The sequence below is a fragment of the Salmo salar genome, chromosome ssa05, assembly GCF_905237065.1.
Source record: "Salmo salar chromosome ssa05, Ssal_v3.1, whole genome shotgun sequence".
NCBI lineage: Eukaryota > Metazoa > Chordata > Actinopteri > Salmoniformes > Salmonidae > Salmo > Salmo salar.
Window position 1 is genome coordinate 36,079,622 of NC_059446.1, and position 21,048 is coordinate 36,100,669.

Sequence of the window (21,048 nt, forward strand, 5' to 3'; positions counted from 1 at the left end):
TCAGACAGACAGACAGACATCTCAGTCTAGTAGTCAGACAGACAGACAGACATCTCAGTCTAGTAGTCAGACAGACAGACATCTCAGTCTAGTAGTCAGACAGACAGACAGACATCTCAGTCTAGTAGTCAGACAGACAGACAGATCTCAGTCTAGTAGTCAGACAGACAGACAGTTCTCAGTCTAGCAGTCAGACAGACAGACAGTTATCTCAGTCTAGCAGTCAGACAGACAGTTATCTCAGTCTAGTAGTCAGACAGACAGACAGTTATTTCAGTCTAGTAGTCAGACAGACAGACAGACATCTCAGTCTAGTAGTCAGACAGACAGACAGACAGACAGTTATCTCAGTCTAGTAGTCAGACAGACAGACAGTTATCTCAGTCTAGTAGTCAGACAGACAGACAGTTATCTCAGTCTAGCAGTCAGACAGACAGTTATTTCAGTCTAGTAGTCAGACAGACAGACATCTCAGTCTAGTAGTCAGACAGACAGACAGACATCTCAGTCTAGTAGTCAGACAGACAGACAGACATCTCAGTCTAGTAGTCAGACAGACAGACAGACATCTCAGTCTAGTAGTCAGACAGACAGACAGACATCTCAGTCTAGTAGTCAGACAGACAGACAGACATCTCAGTCTAGTAGTCAGACAGACAGACATCTCAGTCTAGTAGTCAGACAGACAGACAGACATCTCAGTCTAGTAGTCAGACAGACAGACAGACATCTCAGTCTAGTAGTCAGACAGACAGACAGACATCTCAGTCTAGTAGTCAGACAGACAGACAGACAGACATCTGTCTAGTAGTCAGACAGACAGACAGACATCTTAGTCTAGTAGTCAGACAGACAGACAGACATCTCAGTCTAGTAGTCAGACAGACAGACAGACAGTTATCTCAGTCTAGTAGTCAGACAGACAGACAGACAGTTATCTCAGTCTAGTAGTCAGACAGACAGACAGTTATCTCAGTCTAGTAGTCAGACAGACAGACAGTTATCTCAGTCTAATAGTCAGATAGACAGACAGACAGACAGACAGTTATCTCAGTCTAGCAGACAGACAGTTATCTCAGTCTAGCAGTCAGACAGACAGTTATCTCAGTCTAGTAGTCAGACAGACAGACAGTTATCTCAGTCTAGTAGTCAGACAGACAGACAGACATCTCAGTCTAGTAGTCAGACAGACAGACAGTTCTCAGTCTAGCAGTCAGACAGACAGACAGTTATCTCAGTCTAGCAGTCAGACAGACAGTTATCTCAGTCTAGTAGTCAGACAGACAGACAGTTATTTCAGTCTAGTAGTCAGACAGACAGACAGACATCTCAGTCTAGTAGTCAGACAGACAGACAGTTATCTCAGTCTAGTAGTCAGACAGACAGACAGTTATCTCAGTCTAGCAGTCAGACAGACAGTTATCTCAGTCTAGCAGTCAGACAGACAGTTATTTCAGTCTAGTAGTCAGACAGACAGTTATTTCAGTCTAGTAGTCAGACAGACAGACATCTCAGTCTAGTAGTCAGACAGACAGACAGACATCTCAGTCTAGTAGTCAGACAGACAGACAGACATCTCAGTCTAGTAGTCAGACAGACATCTCAGTCTAGTAGTCAGACAGACATCTCAGTCTAGTAGTCAGACAGACAGACAGACATCTCAGTCTAGTAGTCAGACAGACAGACAGACATCTCAGTCTAGTAGTAAGACAGACAGACATCTCAGTCTAGTAGTCAGACAGACAGACAGACATCTCAGTCTAGTAGTCAGACAGACAGACAGACATCTCAGTCTAGTAGTCAGACAGACAGACAGACATCTCAGTCTAGTAGTCAGACAGACAGACAGACATCTCAGTCTAGTAGTCAGACAGACAGACAGACATCTCAGTCTAGTAGTCAGACAGACAGACAGACAGACATCTCAGTCTAGTAGTCAGACAGACAGACAGACATCTCAGTCTAGTAGTCAGACAGACAGTTATCTCAGTCTAGTAGTCAGACAGACAGACATCTCAGTCTAGTAGTCAGACAGACAGACAGACATCTCAGTCTAGTAGTCAGACAGACAGACAGACATCTCAGTCTAGTAGTCAGACAGACAGACAGACAGTTATCTCAGTCTAGTAGTCAGACAGACAGACAGACAGTTATCTCAGTCTAGTAGTCAGACAGACAGACAGACAGACAGTTATCTCAGTCTAGTAGTCAGACAGACAGACAGTTATCTCAGTCTAGTAGTCAGACAGACAGACAGTTATCTCAGTCTAGTAGTCAGACAGACAGACAGTTATCTCAGTCTAGCAGTCAGACAGACAGTTATCTCAGTCTAGCAGTCAGACAGACAGACAGTTATCACAGTCTAGTAGTCAGACAGACAGACAGACATCTCAGTCTAGTAGTCAGACAGACAGACAGAAATCTCAGTCTAGCAGTCAGACAGACAGACAGTTATCACAGTCTAGTAGTCAGACAGACAGACATCTCAGTCTAGTAGACAGACAGACATCTCAGTCTAGTAGTCAGACAGACAGACAGATATCTCAGTCTAGTAGTCAGACAGACAGACAGTTATCTCAGTCTAGCAGTCAGACAGACAGTTATCACAGTCTAGCAGTCAGACAGACAGTTATCACAGTCTAGCAGTCAGACAGACAGTTATCACAGTCTAGTAGTCAGACAGTCCCAGAAAGTTTTTAGATATTTCAGCACCATGCGTTCCCTATAATTAGTCTCCATTAACGTCTAAGACTGTTGACGTTTTTTCCCTCTCCTGTGAGACAAAACACCCCATAATTACTCTGCCAGACTCTGAACCTACACCAATGCTGTTGATCACCAGACTAAGACTTCTGCAAATGTGCTACGCAAAAGGTGAGGGGGCATATGGAAATAGCCAGTATTAGATCTTCCTATTTCCTGTGTGCTTTAAGTGAGATGGAAGGCCTAGATGCTACAGTACAGTGGTTTAATGAGGAAGGAGACTGGCATACAGTTCAGACAGTACTGAATTAATGTTGGATGTTGGATGGACTTCACAGCCCTTTCTTTCGCTGTTTGCTGTTTTTATGTTTCATTATCTTTATTTCTGAAATAACAAACCGGCACTGTGGACAAATACAAACAAGCACCAAGTTGATGCTTGTTTGCATTAAATTCTGAATACCAAGTACATTTATTCAGAATTGAGATGCATTGTGGTTCTTTAATGAAGTAGCTCAATAGATGGAAGGCTCTGGGGTGGACCGTGAGCTAATCCTCTGGGTAGTAGTTACGTAGTCCCCACGGTGGAGCTCAGAACTGCTCTCCTGCATTGTCGTTAGTCCCCATGGTGGAGCTCAGAGTTGCTCTTTTTCTTTGTCACTAGTCCCCACGGTGTCGCTCAGAGCTGCTCCTCTAGATCGGAGTCAATACCCTGGGGGTCAGGTAATGCCAGGGCCTTCTCCCAGTCCCAGTCGCCCTGGTCCCTGTCTTTATCTGCTGCTGCAGTTAGTCCTCCAGACCTGCAGAGAGCTCTGAGGTTGTGAGCCCAGCCTTGTGGCGCAGCCTTTCACACACAACTAGGATCCAGCTCTTCTCCTCAGAGCCTTAAGGAAGGGTCTCTTATCCTGTAATACCCCTTTTCCCACCCCCGGCATACGATCACACTCTCACAAACAAATGCTCACGTGGACAGTCTCCATGGCAACGCTGGTTATCGCCCTGACGGTGTTGGCCTAGTCTAGTGTGCTACGGCATGGGATGCTGTAGCTGTTTACCAGCAGCACCGCCACCAGCACACGTACTGTCTGCACTCAGAGGCCTGCAGCAAAGCAGAGTGGAACTGCCTCATTTGTTACAATATGTCAATAAGAGGTTATGTCATATTGGACTTCATCCATGGTAGGTCCTTTCTTTGACACAGAATTATACAAATGAAGCTGTTAAGCTGAGCTCAGTATTTAAACATGTAATGATTTAGATCAGTGGTTCCCAAGTTCGGTCCTCAAGTACTCCCAACCGTAGCCCCGGACAAACACACCTCATTTAACTCATCAAGGGCTTGGCGTTGAGTCAGGCTGCTTGTCTGGGGCTACAATAAAAAAAAATGTGTACTGTTGGGGTTACTCCAGGACTGGAGTTGGGAAACAATGATTTAGACAACGTTCCAAAAATGACTTTTAAAGAATGTCAGTGTACTCACTCAGGATGCTACTAGTCTTATGTTTTAAGCTTTGTCCTCTATCAGAAAATACTTATAAAGGGATTATACCTTACACTACAATCAATGCATGTGCCCCAAGTCCTGCCTCCTCTCACTCCCAAATTAGAAACTCATTAACTCTGATTAATCTTGATGGACTGGGGCGATTAATAAAAGGACGACGCACTAATTGTTTGGCCATATCTACAGAGAGACTGGTATGTATGCATGGTCCTCAACCAACTGGGAGATGTGCACATCCCACATCTCCCAATCTCCGGGTGCTCGGCAGCACTGCACCCTAGTGGCTAGAATATGTAACATCACCCTGTATGTGAGGGATCAGTGGTGATGTCATTGTGTACTGGCAGAGTGACGGTGGCAGGCTGTGTGGTGCTGTCTGATGTAACTGTGTTCACAGTTTTAGAAGCACACGGCGCCGGGATCAGCAAGCGTCATCTGAGTGCCTTTGTATGACAGCAGGCGGCACAATAGTACCCTGGCCTGCAGAGTCACACACTTCACACCCATCCCTTATACTAAACATACACAACACCAATAGTCCGGCAGTCCAATACATCATGTTCAGCATAACTGGCTCTCTCCACAGATCTATATTGCTGGTTGTACTCACAACTTGGCTTTGTACTGGTTTGCCTTTTATGGCACTGCTAGTATTGATGCAAATACTGACTTGTCTGTTGCCCTAATAGCTACTGTTATTGCCTGTGTGTGTACTGGGCTTTAGGTTGTCCATGTAGACTCTCTTCCCACTCCCATGAGGCTGTGGCTGGGAGTGTAGTTAGTAGAACAGTGAAGGTGCCCCTGGCCCAGTGGAGCTGCGAGGAGGCCACAGTAGACTGGCATTCTGGGGCACCACAGTAATTAATGGACCCTTGGCAGGCTGGCACACTGCAGCAAACACAAACCTGGTTTGCTAGCACATACAGACGCACACACGCATACAAACACACACACACAGACACACACACATGCGTCAGCCCTGGTAGGCTGGGTGACCATCTCTCTTTCTCCTCTATTTCTTGACGCTCGCCTCTCAAGTTGAAACCTGTTGCAATTTTCATATTATTACCACTCCATATGATTACAGCAGCAGCCAGTTGACTTAACTTTGGTTGTACCGTGTTTGTACCGTGTCCGTAAAATGTATATAGTAGGTGTAGACACCTTTTCTGCAGTCAAATGACTAAATCGCCCTGTAGTGGCCTCAAGGATGAGATGTTATTCATATTTTTCATAATTTCATAATTAATAAACATTCATTCTTTTTTTTTTACACAGAACATCCTGTGTTTCTATGTCAATCAGTTTAGTTATATTTCAGTCTTCTGTGATGGATATAAAGTGTAATATTGGGATGCAAACTCAAAATATCTGACATGGTACAGGTGTCTTCTTTTTAAAGGTTTTATTTTATATGTACAGTCGTGGCCAAAGGTTTTGAGAATGACACAAATATACATTTTCACAACGTCTGCTGCCTCAGTGTCTTTAGATATTTTTGTCAGATGTTACTATGGAATACTGAAGTATAATTACAAGCATTTCATAAGTGTCAAAAACTGTTATTGACAATTACATGAAGTTGATGCAAAGAGTCAATATTTGCAGTGTTGACCCTTCTTTTTCAAGACCTCTGCAATCCGCCATGGCATGCTGTCAATGAACTTCTGGGCCACATCCTGACTGATGGCAACCCATTCTTGCATAATCAATGCTTGGAGTTTGTCTGAATTTGTGGGTTTTTGTTTGTCCACCCGCGTCTTGAGGATTGACCACAAGTTCTCAATGGGATTAAGGTCTGGGGAGTTTCCTGGCCATGGACCCAAAATATCAATGTTTTGTTCCCCGAGCCACTTAGTTATCACTTTTGCCTTATGGCAAGGTGCTCCATCATGCTGGAAAAGGCATTGTTCGTTACCAAACTGTTCCTGGATGGTTGGGAGAAGTTGCTCTCGGAGGATGTGTTGGTACCATTCATTACTCATGGCTGTGTTCTTAGGCAAAATTGTGAGTGAGCCCACTCCCTTGTCTGAGAAGCAACCCCACACATGAATGGTCTCAGGATGCTTTACTGTTGGCATGACACAGGACTGATGGTAGCGCTCACCTTGTCTTCTCCGGACAAGCTTTTTTCCCGGATGCCCCAAACAATCGGAAAGGGGATTCATCAGAGAAAATGACTTTACCCCAGTCCTCAGCAGTCCAATCCCTGTACCTTTTGCAGAATATCAGTCTGTCCCTGATGTTTTTCCTGGAGAGAAGTGGCTTCTTTGCTGCCCTTCTTGACACCAGGCCATCCTCCAAAAGTCTTCGCCTCACTGTGCGTGCAGATACACTCACGCCTGCCTGCTGCCATTCCTGAGCAAGCTCTGTACTGGTGGTGCCCCGATCCCGCAGCTGAATCAACTTTAGGAGACGGTCCTGGCGCTTGCTGGATTTTCTTGGGCGCCCTGAATCCTTATTCACAACAATTGAACCGCTCTCCTTGAAGTTCTTGATGATCCGATAAATTGTTGATTTAGGTGCAATCTTACTGGCAGCAATATCCTTGCCTGTGAAGCCCTTTTTGTGCAAAGCAACGATGCAGGTAACCATGGTTGACAGAGGAAGAACAATGATTCCAAGCACCACCCTCCTTTTGAAGCTTCTAGTCTGTTATTTCAACTCAATCAGCATGACAGGATGATCTCCGGCCTTGTCCTCGTCAACACTCACACCTGTGTTAACGAGAGAATCACTGACATGTCAGCTGGTCCTTTTGTGGCAGGGCTGAAATGCAGTGGAAATGTTTTTTGGGGATTCAGTTCATTTGCATGGCAAAGAGGGACTTTGCAATTAATTGCAATTCATCTGATCACTCTTCATAACATTCTGGAGTATATGCAAAATGCCATCATACAAACTGAGGCAGCAGACTTTGTGAAAATTAATATTTGTGTCATTCTCAAAACCTTTGGCCACGACTGTGTGTGTATAATATATATATATATATATATATATATATATATATATATATATATATATATATATATATATATATATATATATATATATATATATATATATATATACACTAGTGATCAAAAGTTTGGGGTCACTTAAGAAATTTCCTTGATTTTGAAAGAAAAGAGCATTTTATGTCCATTAAAATAACATCAAATAGATCAGAAATACAGTGTAGACATTGTTAATGTTCTAAATGACTATTGTAGCTGGGAACGGCAGATTTTGTATGGAATATCTACATAGGCGTACAGAGGCTCATTATCAGCAACCATTACTATTGTGTTCCAATGGCACGTTGTGTTAGCTAATCCAAGTTTATAATTTTAAAAGGCTAATTGATCATTAGAAAACCCTTTTGCAATTATTTTAGTACAGCTGAAAACTGTTCTGCTGATTAAAGAAGCAATAAAACTGGCCTTCTTTAGACTAGTTGAGTATCTGGAGCATCAGCATTTGTGGGTTGCGATTTACAGGCTCAAAATGTCCAGAAACAAAGAACTTTCTTCTGAAACTCATCAGTCTATTCTTGTTCTGAGAAATGAAGGCTATTCCATATGAGAAATTGACAAGAAACTGAAGATCTCGTACAACACTGTGTACTACTCCCTTCACAGAACAGCTCAAACTGGCTCTAACCAGAATAGAAAGAGGAGTGGGAGGCCCCAGTGCACAACTGATCAAGAGGACAAGTACATTGTGTCTAGTTTGAGAAACAGACACCTCACAAGTTCTCAAATGGCAGCTTCATTAAATAGTACCCGCAAAACACCGGTCTCAACATCAACAGTGAAGAGGCGACTCCGGGATGCTGGCCTTCTAGGCAGAGTTCCTCTGTCCAGTGTCTGTGTTCTTTTGCCCATCTTAATCTTTTCTTTTTATTGGCCAGTCTGAGATATGTCCTTGTTGTGGGCCACTTATCCTATGGCATGGGACAAAACACATGGTTTTATGGAGATTGATACACATACATACATACATACATACATACATACATACATACATACATACATACATACATACATACATACATACATACATACATACATACATACAGTACTGTCTAAGTTACAAGTCTTAAGTATACTAGTTAATATATGTAGAAATTGTAGGCCTACTTTGAGAGGTCATACTATTTATTACAGACTTTCAGTAAGTCTGGTTTTTCAAGCGCAGGTTATTGGCAACTTCGATGGCAAGCCTGCAACAACAATGTAAGGCTGGTCACTTGCCCCATCTAGTGTTCAACACTGTGTAGGATCTGCCTCTGCTTCTGCCTCAAGGTATCTACCTACAGTCCTCAAACTCCACTCTGGACCTCAAAGCCAGTTCCACTGCTATTTTTCATTGTTCCGCTCTAATCAGGGACTGATTTAGACCTGGGACACCAGGTGGGTGCAATTCATTATCAGGTTGAACAGAAAACCAGCAGGCTCCAAACCTCGTAGTCTAAGTTGAATACTCCTGTCCTACAGTATACAAGAGAATCACATTCACCACAGTTTAGGGGTTCAATATATTAGCCATTGCAATGATTGGCGCTTGTCTTAGAGAGTTTGATCAACAATGACCTAATTTTCTTCTATACTTTATGTACATTAAGTAAGTTTATCCTCTATCTGTCATTTCTCATTAAACATGGAAGATGGTCGTTTAATGTAAGAACGTTTGAATCATGTCTCAAGTTGGCCTGATTCAATTATCTTCTGTGTTTGATTGCCCTTTATCTATGGCAGTGTATGTGATAAAGCAGCCATGTGCAATGTGGAAAGCCAATTTCAATACCACTGTACCAGTTTGTTAAAAATCTCTCTTAAGTGTCTAGAACAACAGAGCTTCCATGTAAAAAAATAAAACTCTCCTAATGCGTATTGTCATCATTGATGTACGTCGATGCATTTCAGTGGAAAGTGGACAGGGCCTGTATAACCGTTTTACCCGGCACATTAAAGGATCGTTTTACATCCATGTTGCTGTAATATGAGAGGAAACTATTCTCTGCTCTAGGCAGGAAGTACATTCTCTACGAGCAATTTCGATCCCTTTTCATCATTTTCGACTCAGAGAGCCTGCAGCAGTTTAGTGTCAACACTCCAAACCAACAAGACCTCCAAATGCATCTTTAATGAGTATTTTAGACAGTCATAATGGCATGTCACTAATGCCCGTCCGTTAATGATGATCTTCTACATCTTCTGCTGGCCCCGCCTTGACGCTTTCTCCGTCTACGCCTTTGACAGTTCTATGAATTATCTGGTTTAAACTTTTGTAGCATCTCCTTGCTTTCATTCCAAAATCTAACGGCTATTGTTCGTATTGAGGACACTTTCCTTGGCTTCAGTTATGCATAGAAGCAAGACTTTTCCCTTGAGGAAATCTGCATCGGGTAGGCTGCGCTTTTCCTTTCCAAGTGTTTCTGCACATTTTCTTCAGTTTGTTTGACTTCTAGGGACATAGCCTACTTTCTGATGTGCTTGATGTGGAATATGCCTCATATCGCGATTATAAGAATATCCTATTTACTTTGTGTTTTGCTGCATGATCTGCGGCGGAACATGGATGTTATTGAGAGAGGCGCACACCCTGGCGCTGGAGCTGTCCATGGTGTTGAAGGAAGATGACCTCGGCGATAGAAGTGCTGTAGAACTTTATCATATAGAACTTGTCTGAGGTCAAGCGCTTATTATATTTAGTTGATGTGTAGCCTAGGATGTATAATAGCATACTTGCTGAAATTGATGGATAGAATTCAAAATGTTACTTTTTGGTGCATATCAATGGTAGTAAATATATCGGTAATGTTTTTTTTAAACGATGTTGAAAGATGATGTATTTTGATCACACTGGTTAATGTTAATGGTAGTTCAAGTTTGAAAATGTAGCCTATAACCTACAGTAGCTTTTTCTGTTAAATATGTCGGCTATCGGCATACTCTGGAGCCTTGAGTGTTTTCAGAAACCTGCTTTTATTATTGTCTATTTCCTCTATGATTGTATACATGCCTAATTGAGATGATTGGATAATAGTCTATTTCTTTGTAATCGAAGTAACAGTTTCGTCCTCATTTTTATTTTTTAAATATGGTCTTTGGCGTCCGTGTGTGGCAGTGGATGCAGTAGAGCCTAATGTACAACGCTATTGATCTGTGAATCATATCAGATGTAAAGTTTGTGTACGGCAGCTTCGGATCTGGGCTGTAGGTGGCGCCCATGTGGAGGCTTTGATTCCGATGTGATGCACAGAGAGGAAACAGAGGGAGGGGAGGCTGAGGAGAAGTAGACTACTGCTGCTTCTGCAGGGAGTTGTTGACAGTAGCCTTGTCAGTGAGGGGGGTGCTGTCTCACTACAGACGTTTGATCTTGCAGTTGATGCAACAACAGGACATGACTCCTGTCCTGTCATAGCCTACTGTCTTGTCGTGAGAGAGTTTGTTCGATCGCTTGTCATCCAAAATGGTAGCCTATCAGTTTCACAGAGTTGCGAGCTATGGATGATTTTACATAGGCAAGTAAAATGTAGGTGACTGTATTCAGTTGCTCTCATGTTTATCCTCAACATCGTTATCATCCTCATATTTTTCATTGTAAATAACCTATTTGGCCAGATAAACAGAAGTTGAAGTACCCCTCAGTGCAAGGCAAACTGGCAAAGGCCACACTGCCATGGCAACGCGTTGGTGAAAAATGTGGGGGTGCGAGCTTCCTGCTGTTGCCAAATGCTCATCTTCTCGCCCTGCTCTAGGGACAGACAGACAGGATGTGGAATATTGTTGATGGATCAGTCTCTGCTCGAGTCCAATTTATTCCATCACCCAGTGTTGTTGTTTTCTGCCAGTGGCTGCATCCAGGGTTTTCTTCACCTGACCAAGTGTGTTTGAGGCAGAGTTATAGCCCAATCCATCTCCAACTTTGTCAGGGCTTTGCCCACACTCCGAGTCATTGGTCACTGCGTCTCACACTTGAGCACCATGGTCACGTTTGTTTGGGTCTCTTCCACACAGCCCTGCCTGACTAGTGGAGCAGGTGGTGGTAGGCAAAATCTCAAGGCACTAAAGTCAGTGTTGTTGTCCAAGGTACTGTGGAGTTTGCGCTTGCAGGTCCCGTTCTTATCTCATACACATAGTTTAAAGTGCTATAATTATTGCAGGAACCATTGTTAATTGCACAGTTACTGACCACAATGACTGACCACAACCACACAACTACTGACCACATAGCTACTGACCACAACTATTGACCACAACCACCCAACTACTAACCACAACTACTGACCATAACTGACCTAAACTACTGACCACCACCACTGACCACAACCACACAACTACTAACCACACAACTACTGACCACATAGCTACTGACCACAACTATTGACCACAACCACACAATTACTAACCACAACTACTGACCATAACTGACCTAAACTACTGACCACCACCACTGACCACCACCACTGACCACCACCACTAACCACATCTACTGACCACAACTACTGACCATAACCACTGACCACAAACACACAACTACTAACCACACAACTGCTAACCACAACTACTGACCACAACTACTGGCCACAACTACTGACCGCAACCACAACTACTGACCACAACTACTGACCACAACTACTGACCATAACACACAACTACTGACCATAACCACAACTACTGACCACAACCTACTGAACCAAACAACTACTGACCGCAACCACTCAACTACTGAACCACACAACTACTGACCACACAACTGCTGAATCACACAGCTACTGAACCACACAACTACTGTCCACACAACTACTGAACACAACCACAACACTACTGACCACAACCACACAACTACTGACCACACAACTACTGAACCACAACCTACTGAACCAAACAAATACTGACCACAACCACTCAACTACTGACCACAACTACTGTCCACACAACTACTGAACACAACCACAAAACTACTGACCACAACCACACAACTACTGACTACACAACTACTGAACCACAACCACACAGCTACTGACCACAACTACTAAAGCACACAACTACTGACTACACAACTACTGACTACACAACTACTGAACCACAACGACACAACTACTGACTACAACTACTGACCACAACCACACAGCTAATGACCACAACTACTAAAGCACACAACTACTGACTACACAACTACTGAACCACACAACTACTGAACCACAACCACACAGCTACTGACCACAACTACTAAAGCACACAACTACTGACTACACCACTACTGAACCACACAACTACTGAACCACAACCACACAGCTACTGACCACAACCACACAACTACTGACCACAACCACACAACTACTGACTACAACTACTGACCACAACCACAAAGCTACTGACCACAACTATTGACCACTACTGGCCACAACTACTGACCACACACCTACAGACCACAACCTAAAAAGGACTGACCCCAACTACTGACCACAACCACACAACTACTGACCACAATACAACTACTGACCAAAACTACTGACCATAACCACTGACCGCAACTACTGACCACAACTATTGACCACAACCACACAACTACTGACCACAACTACTGACCACAACTATTGACCACAGCCACACAACTACTGACCACAACTACTGACCACAACCACACAACTACTGACCACAAATACTGAGCCAAACAACTAATGTCCACAACAACAAAGCAACTGACCACAACTTTCTTCAGAAAATTTACTTTTGTAGTTGTATATTGACAATGCATAATAAGGAAGCGGTGTTTTTTATTAATTAGGGTAGCCTATGTGATTTCCTGCAAGTGATATCATTTCATCTGAAAAAAATATATGTATCTTTTGTATGACAACTTTTTGTATGAATCTTTCGTATGTTTAATGGTTACGCGTAATTGGCATACTCATTGAATGGTATTGAATAAATGAAGGGACAGAGTGAGAGAGGGTACCAGAATCTTACGCCCCCACGCTAGTTCTGCGCCTGGGTAGGATGCGACCTCAGAGCACAGCAGTATAGCTGAGACTGTACCATGCACTATAGTCTGATACTGCATTTGAATGAAGAGCTTTATTTCATTAACTATTGTCACCACGCTTGAACAAGAGAGGAAAAACTAAGGGAATCGCCATAATAACTAGTCTATCTCTCACCTCACCCGTCGCTACATATTAAACAGGTTTAGTACCAGCAGGGCTTTGCCAGTGATGAGGGAGATCAACCTACCAAAAAGAGAAGAGAGAACATCAGCATTGGAATGTTTCTCTCTGTGTTCGCTAACAGGTGTTTTTCTGTCTGCGCATTAAGCGCCGTTCAAGACCACCTGCCTCTGCGCCACTCTTGATGTGCACGGTCCATGCTTTTGTGGGATGGTTCAAACCGGCTTTTTAGGGGAACAGTGCTGCGCGTATTTAGTTATGATGCTGAGGAAATGACACAGTTGGAGGATCAATACCTCGCGCTCTGGTAAACTAGATGTGCTGCATGAGAGTGGAACATGTCTCATCATTATTTTTGAGGACAACTTCTTTTTTTCCGGAGATAAGATGCACCATTACCAAGCTACCCCCAACAAAACCATCAGAAAAATTATACATTTACAGAACATATAATTTCCAGCATTTTGAAGAAGAGTGGAGGTACTTTTTTATGTACCGACTGCATTTTTAATCCAGAATGTCATGTTTTTTGCACAATTAACCAATAATAACTGCGCTTTGCATTTGAGGACTATTCGGATGACCACAGCGCCTTGAGTAAGATTTTAAAGTAGAAGTCCTACGGTCGGGAGGAAATAGGTAGAGGCGAAACATTTTTTATAGTTTGGAAGTTTTCTCGGGAAAACCGTCAAACTGGCCATGGCTGCAGCGATAGCCAGCTCCCTTATTCGGCAGAAAAGGCAGGCGAGGGAGCGGGAGAAATCTAATGCCTGCCGCTGCGTTAGCAGCCCGAACAAGACAAAGCAATGCGAGAACAAACCCAGTCGGTTGTCTATGTTCTCTCGGGTCAAACTCTTCGGCTCCAAGAAGAGGAGACGGAGGCGACCAGGTCTGGTTTGGATATACTTTCATTAGACCATCACAATCAAAATCCATATGTTTGATAACTGTTGCCATTGCTTTTGTTTCATCACTTTCACCAACACTGCTCTCTGTGCATCAAATATTAGGGGAACTGGGCAAACGAAGTGGCTATATAGGATAAAAGTACAATTATTAGATTTGAGATATGTATAAATATATATATAAACATTTAGCGCCCAGCAAAGACAGTGAGTAAGTATCCTATAGATATGTGTTTTAGTTCATTTAGTTCGACTTATGACATTTCAGACTGTACTTAACGACCTAAGGCAGGATTCCCCAACTGGCGGCCTGCCGCCACTGATTTTAATTGCCCCCCCCCAAACTTTTCTAATCTTTAAAAAAAATTGTTGGACATAATTAGTTCAAACCTTGCATACATTTGTATAGGATCACATGTTTCTCTATTATGTGTGGGAATACTTTTGAACAGATTTCCAAAATTAAAATCACTTGGAGCCGATTTGCTGGTGTTTTTACAGTCTTTTATGTTTTAGTCAAATATTATATCTGTTTGGGCTTCTTGCCATCAATTTGCAGTCTACAAATTATATGTAATTATGTTCCGGACCCCTGACCATTCGCTCAAGAAACAACTGGCCTGTGGCTGAATCTAGCTGATGATCCCTGACCTAAAGGATATGCTATATTGGTGCTTCATACCTCAGTGTCTGCTCATGCAATCCCAGGTGGACCAGGACAATGGAGCCAGCTAAGCAGGTTTAATGCATAACAAAAGCCCACTGGGTTTGTGGTCTTTACATATCATTACCATTCTTCTGTCTATTGTGATGAATCCACAATGAGCAAGCTTCAAAAAGCCTCTAAAAGGCTATGCAGATATATTGCTTTGAAGTATTATAATGGGACACAGGGTGTACAGTAAGCACCCAGCGTTTGCAAGTTTAACACATTTTCATTGTGTATTACACTTTCTATTTTGGGATTTCAAAACGGGGGAGAGGGGGGGGGGGGGAATCCAGGGACTTTTCCTGTACAGACAATGCAGTATAGTGGACCTACTTCAAAGCAGTGCTCTAACAGAAAACAGATAAGGAATCCCAAGAGAGCTCTAAGAGTCCCTGAGTGGCCATTGCAGTCTATTTCTCAGAGGCCTGATTAATTTAGTAATAAAGGCTTAGCACCCTCTGCAGCTTACAGCACCTAGCCACAGTCAGAAAGCCACGCTATAGTCAGACAAACCTCAGTTGGCGTTTGTGTCACGTCCTGACCAGTAAACGGGGTTGTTTGTTATTATAGGTTGGTCAGGGTGTGGCAGGGGGTGTTTGTTTAGGGTGTTTCGATTTATGTTCTATGTTAGTGTATTTCTATGTTCGTTCTATTTGTTCTATTTCTATGCGTAGTTTATTGGGTTGACCTTCAATTGGAGGCAGCTGTTCCTCGTTGCCTCTAATTGAAGGTCCTATTTAATTGAAGTGTTTTTGTCATGGGATTTGTGGGTAGTTGTTTCTCTGTATAGTCATTTTGGCCTTATGAGACTGGTTTTTCGTCGTTGTTTTGTATAAATGTTTTGTATCACGTTTCTTTATAAATAAAGAAGAAGATTAGCACTTACATTCCCGCTGCGTTTTGGTCCACTCCATACGATGAACATGACAGTTTGACCATTAGCTCCTAACATCTCCTAACATTAGCTCGGCTTTTGAACATGGGGCTCCTAACATTAGCCATGCTAGATCCCAGCACTACCGTATGACTGGTTGTAAGTGATGTTTACATGGCTACTTGAACCTGGACCCTGGCTAATGAGCACCGCCGAGGTTTGCTGAGCGTGACTCTGCCCTGTGCTTTCAGACCTAAATGAGCTCCAGTTAATTCCTCTCCCATCAAGTTCACAGGCTGTTTTCTAAGTGCATTATGAAGGTGGGAGTGGAGGAGGGTGTGTCGCTACGGAGCTGGGGCTAAGCTACCCTGCAGTGTTTCATCAGAACTGGACACACACCATGATACCAGCCAGTACCCTCTATCATCACCCCTCATCCCCACCCTGAGATGGGATGGGGAGTCGGGAAGGGACGAGGACAGGCATTGTGTGGCTTACGTAACACATGTGGAGCCTCAGCAGCAGCAGAGGTTTCTGCTGCGTCTCAGAGCGTGTTTGGGTGTGTGCATGTGTTTGAGTGTGAGAGGAGATCCCTGAGCATGTCTCCTGGTAGAAAAAGCAGCCCACCGAATTCACCTTATGGTGCCTTTCCCTGTCTCCGATACATACTGTACCTTTGTGAATGTGTGTTTTGGAGGTAGCATGGGAATTTTCAAATAAGTCTTCCAAGCATTCCCCTCCTCCAATCCCCATATATGCATTCAATGCTAACATTGAAGAACATGCCTTATTACATGAAACCAGATGGCTACAGTACACAGCATCACACTCAGATTACTTAGGAAAAATGGACTGACATTTTGGTGAAAAACCAGGACGTCAGCCTCCTCCTGTATTGGTCTTGAAAGGTTCAGATAATAGGGAGCCAGCGGTGCTAAAAATAGTCAAAGCATGTGTATCGGCCAGGCGGTAACCTTTGTGAGGGTAGAAATGGCAGGATTGAAAGGTAAGGCAGGTGAAAGGGAGGATGAAATGTGCGGTAAACCACAGTAAAGGACACTCCTCTAGGGACAGGGACATGGAAAAAGGACAGCTCTTAGTAAAACATGACACACCAAAATGTCAAGATTGTGTAATCATTAACACTGCCAGTTCCAGGTTTCTTAACTAATGATATTGGTAATCCAATTGGCTAGTAGAATTAGTACTTTTTAAGAGTTGTCCAGGAACATTTATTTTGATGGCATAGGTCAGGGGTACCCAGACTTTAGTTACATAGTTCTGGACACAAGTTTGTAAATGGGTAACTGAGTGCTATTAATAAAGTCCTTGAATGCCGCAAAAAATGTCCTCCCCTCAAGTTTTTCCTTTCAGCGATATGATTTTGAGCAGTTCCTCTTTGGCAGTCATATCTTCAAACACCATTCTGATGAAAATGCACAACTGAGATGGGTCGATCACGTCTGTCGACTCGTCAAATAGAAGTGAAAAGAACATGCGCTCATTTGTCTTTTTTAAGACGCTTCCTTAAATCCTCCTCCGTCATTTCACAGCGCCACGTAACAGTATTTCTGGATAGCTGAACATCCTTAATAGCGGAAATGATTTCTGATTTATTTTTTAAATCATCAAACAATGATTCTGCTGCCTTTAAAAAGGTCTCTTTTACCATTTCTCCATCCTGGAGTTTCTTGGAGTTTCTTGTGCGACTCACCCGGAATGATGCAAACGTGGCTGCCTTTGATTTTAATTTGGGCCTTGTAAAGATCGATTGTTGGGCAGCTAGTTGAGACTTCAACTCTTTTACTTTTCTCATACGTAGTTCACTTTTAGCTGGAAAGTCACTTTCATATTTCTTGTGAACCGTTTTAGAAATGCCTCTAGACATTGAAAAAATGATCTTCCTCCCACTCACTGTGAAAGTGGTAGATTTTCGGTTTCTTGCTGCTTGGTCCAGCACTCATATTAAAAACGTAACTGCAACTTCATAGAAAAAAAAGTTTAAAAAAAACAACTACCACTGGAACAACAAAGAATATTCTGTTACAGGTCTGTTACATGTCTCGCAAGCGTGGAAATGTAATCGTACCAACTTCAGACGGTTGTTTGGAAAACACATCTAGCAACTGGTCCAATTTTATGTCAATCAAGCAGTTTAAAAAATATATTTTGTCTGTGCAGTAATATTCGAGAAAGAAGCTAACCTGTAAGAAAAACATACAGTGCATCAGAACTGTGGACCTCATTATTTTTAAGCAGACTTGATGGTAACGCTGTGAATTGCCAAAATATATATTTTTAGTGGAAACATTTTCAAAACTTTTATGCGGTCTACTAGAAAGAAGTTTGCGATCGAGGATCGACGTCCTGGGCACCAATGGCATAGATGGATGGAAATTATTTTTCATTACTCCAGAAAATAAAGATGCATACCCCATTCTTAAAACATGGCATTTTTGCTAGGGAACACACAAACATCATATAGACGGTTGACATTTAAAAACAATCGAAGCAGTGCTTATCCTAGATAAATATTTACTCTTACTCTTAAGCACATATTCTTATTTGAATCCTCTCCGGTGTAGCCACATGCCCCTTTGGAATAAACCCAGACTTCCTTTGAAGTCTCTCTAGTCAGGAACTGTTTGCTCATACACCAGTATCCATGGCTAGAACTTATAGATGTCAGCAGGGATGTGTTTGCACTGGTCTCTTGAGCCTTTTGGAGAGCTGAGAATGTGACTATGCTCGGTCTATTGGGAGCAGAACTGGGGGACTGGTTAGTTACTGTAGTCAATAACTTAGCGTGCCAGACTTCTATAGGATAGGATCTCTTGTTATAAGATACATGGCTGGTGGATGGGTAAATAAGGCTCCTGTGTGGCCACAAAACTGAACTTAGATCAGCATCTTGATAAGTGAACTTAGATCAGCATCTTGATAAGTGAACTTAGATCAGCATCTTGATAAGTGAACTTAGATCAGCATCTTGATAAAATAATTCACATCAGCATCTTGATAACAGAACTTACATCAGCATCTTGATAACAGAACATAGATCAGCATCTTGATAAGTGAACTTAGATCAGCATCTTGATAAGTGAACTTAGATCAGCATCTTGATAAGTGAACTTAGATCAGCATCTTGATAAGTGAACTTAGATCAGCATCTTGATAACAGAACTTACATCAGCATCTTGATAACAGAACTTAGATCAGCATCTTGATAACAGAATTTACATCAGCATCTTGATAACAGAACTTAGATCAGCATCTTGATAACAGAATTTACATCAGCATCTTGATAACAGAATATACATCAGCATCTTGATAACAGAATTTACATCAGCATCTTGATAACAGAATATACATCAGCATCTTGATAACAGAACTTACATCAGCGTCTTGATAACAGAACTTACATCAGCATCTTGATAACAGAATATACATCAGCATCTTGATAACAGAATTTACATCAGCATCTTGATAACAGAATATACATCAGCATCTTGATAACAGAACATAGATCAGCATCTTGATAACAGAATATACATCAGCATCTTGATAACAGAACATAGATCAGCATCTTGATAACAGAATATACATCAGCATCTTGATAACAGAATTTACATCAGCATCTTGATAACAGAATATACATCAGCATCTTGATAACAGAACTTAGATCAGCATCTTGATAACAGAATTTACATCAGCATCTTGATAACAGAACTTACATCAGCATCTTGATAACAGAACTTACATCAGCGTCTTGATAACAGAACTTACATCAGCATCTTGATAACAGAATATACATCAGCATCTTGATAACAGAACTTAGATCAGCATCTTGATAACAGAACTTACATCAGCATCTTGATAACAGAATATACATCAGCATCTTGATAACAGAATATACATCAGCATCTTGATAACAGAACTTAGATCAGCATCTTGATAAGTGAACTTAGATCAGCATCTTGATAAGTGAATTTAGATCAGCATCTTGATAACAGAATTCACATCAGCATCTTGATAACAGAATTTAGATCAGCATCTTGATAAGTGAACTTAGATCAGCATCTTGATAAGTGAATTTAGATCAGCATCTTGATAACAGAATTCACATCAGCATCTTGATAACAGAATTTAGATCAGCATCTTGATAACAGAATTCTCATCAGCATCTTGATAACAGAACTTAGATCAGCATCTTGATAAGTGAACTTAGATCAGCATCTTGATAACAGAACTTGCATTTGATAACTGAATTTACATCACCATCTCGATAACAGAACTTACATCCAGGGGCGGAAATCCCGGGGGGGACGGGGGGGACACGACCCCCCCATCCTGGGAAAAATATGATTTGTCCCCCCCAATATATCACTGAAACATAACTATGTAATTTAAATAATATTAATAATACGCAATGAAAGCAATTGTGCTGATTATAGACACTTAATAGCGCGTTTTTAAGTTTCAAAAGATTGCGACCCCCCCACTCTTTGCCTCACAATGATTTGATCCACTGCCAGTTCCTTAGCTTGCTAGGTAACAGAGAGGTCGTATCTACTGTCTGAAAGGCACGCAATGCACATAACTGACATGAGGTTAATCCAGTCAATCGCGCACACACACTAGCTGAATATGCAGAGCTAGCGAGCAAATATTAACTATTAAGCTAGCTAGTACCTATTCCATTTATGTGGCGTCGTCAAAGATGGAATCTTTGCTATCGTCAATTTATTCCAAGATCAGCATGCAGATGATGTAAGTTAGTGCTTCAAAGTCCCTGTGATAAGGTTAGCGATAAACTGAAATCCAAACTGAACAGAACTACACTCTCTTCTACCATTGTCTTAAATATATTTAATGGTCTCGTTGCAAAAGCTAAATTGTCGCAAGGGAACTTTTATTTATTTATTTTATTTCACCTTTATTTAACCCGGGTAGCAAAGATTATAGCAAACACCACTGAAACTGAATTGGTGCTCGCTAGCTTTGCAAATTCAGCTATTGTTGGAAGCCAGACAATATGAAACAAACTATTACAATTACAAAAGGTTGCAGCATATGTTGTGTAAATGGTGAACTCATACAGCTGTCAACTCTTGTCATTTTAATCCGTTTCACATTTGCTAGCTACCTTTTAGATCGAAGCCCAAATAGAATGATTGAAGATGATAGAAGCCCATC

The 21,048-nt window shown here is 42.0% G+C and overlaps 1 protein-coding gene across 6 annotated transcripts in view; it reads left to right on the forward strand.

Annotated features, from left to right (window-relative positions):
- Positions 1-21,048, forward strand: part of LOC100194849 (fibroblast growth factor 13) — a 190,100-nt gene that overhangs the window by 128,328 nt on the left and 40,724 nt on the right. The window contains exon 1 of one of the 6 annotated variants that reach the window (XM_014199404.2): positions 9,429-9,596. In XM_014199404.2, coding sequence (XP_014054879.1) covers positions 9,554-9,596 — 43 coding nt within the window. In that variant the 5' untranslated portion in view covers positions 9,429-9,553. 6 annotated transcript variants of the gene reach the window in all.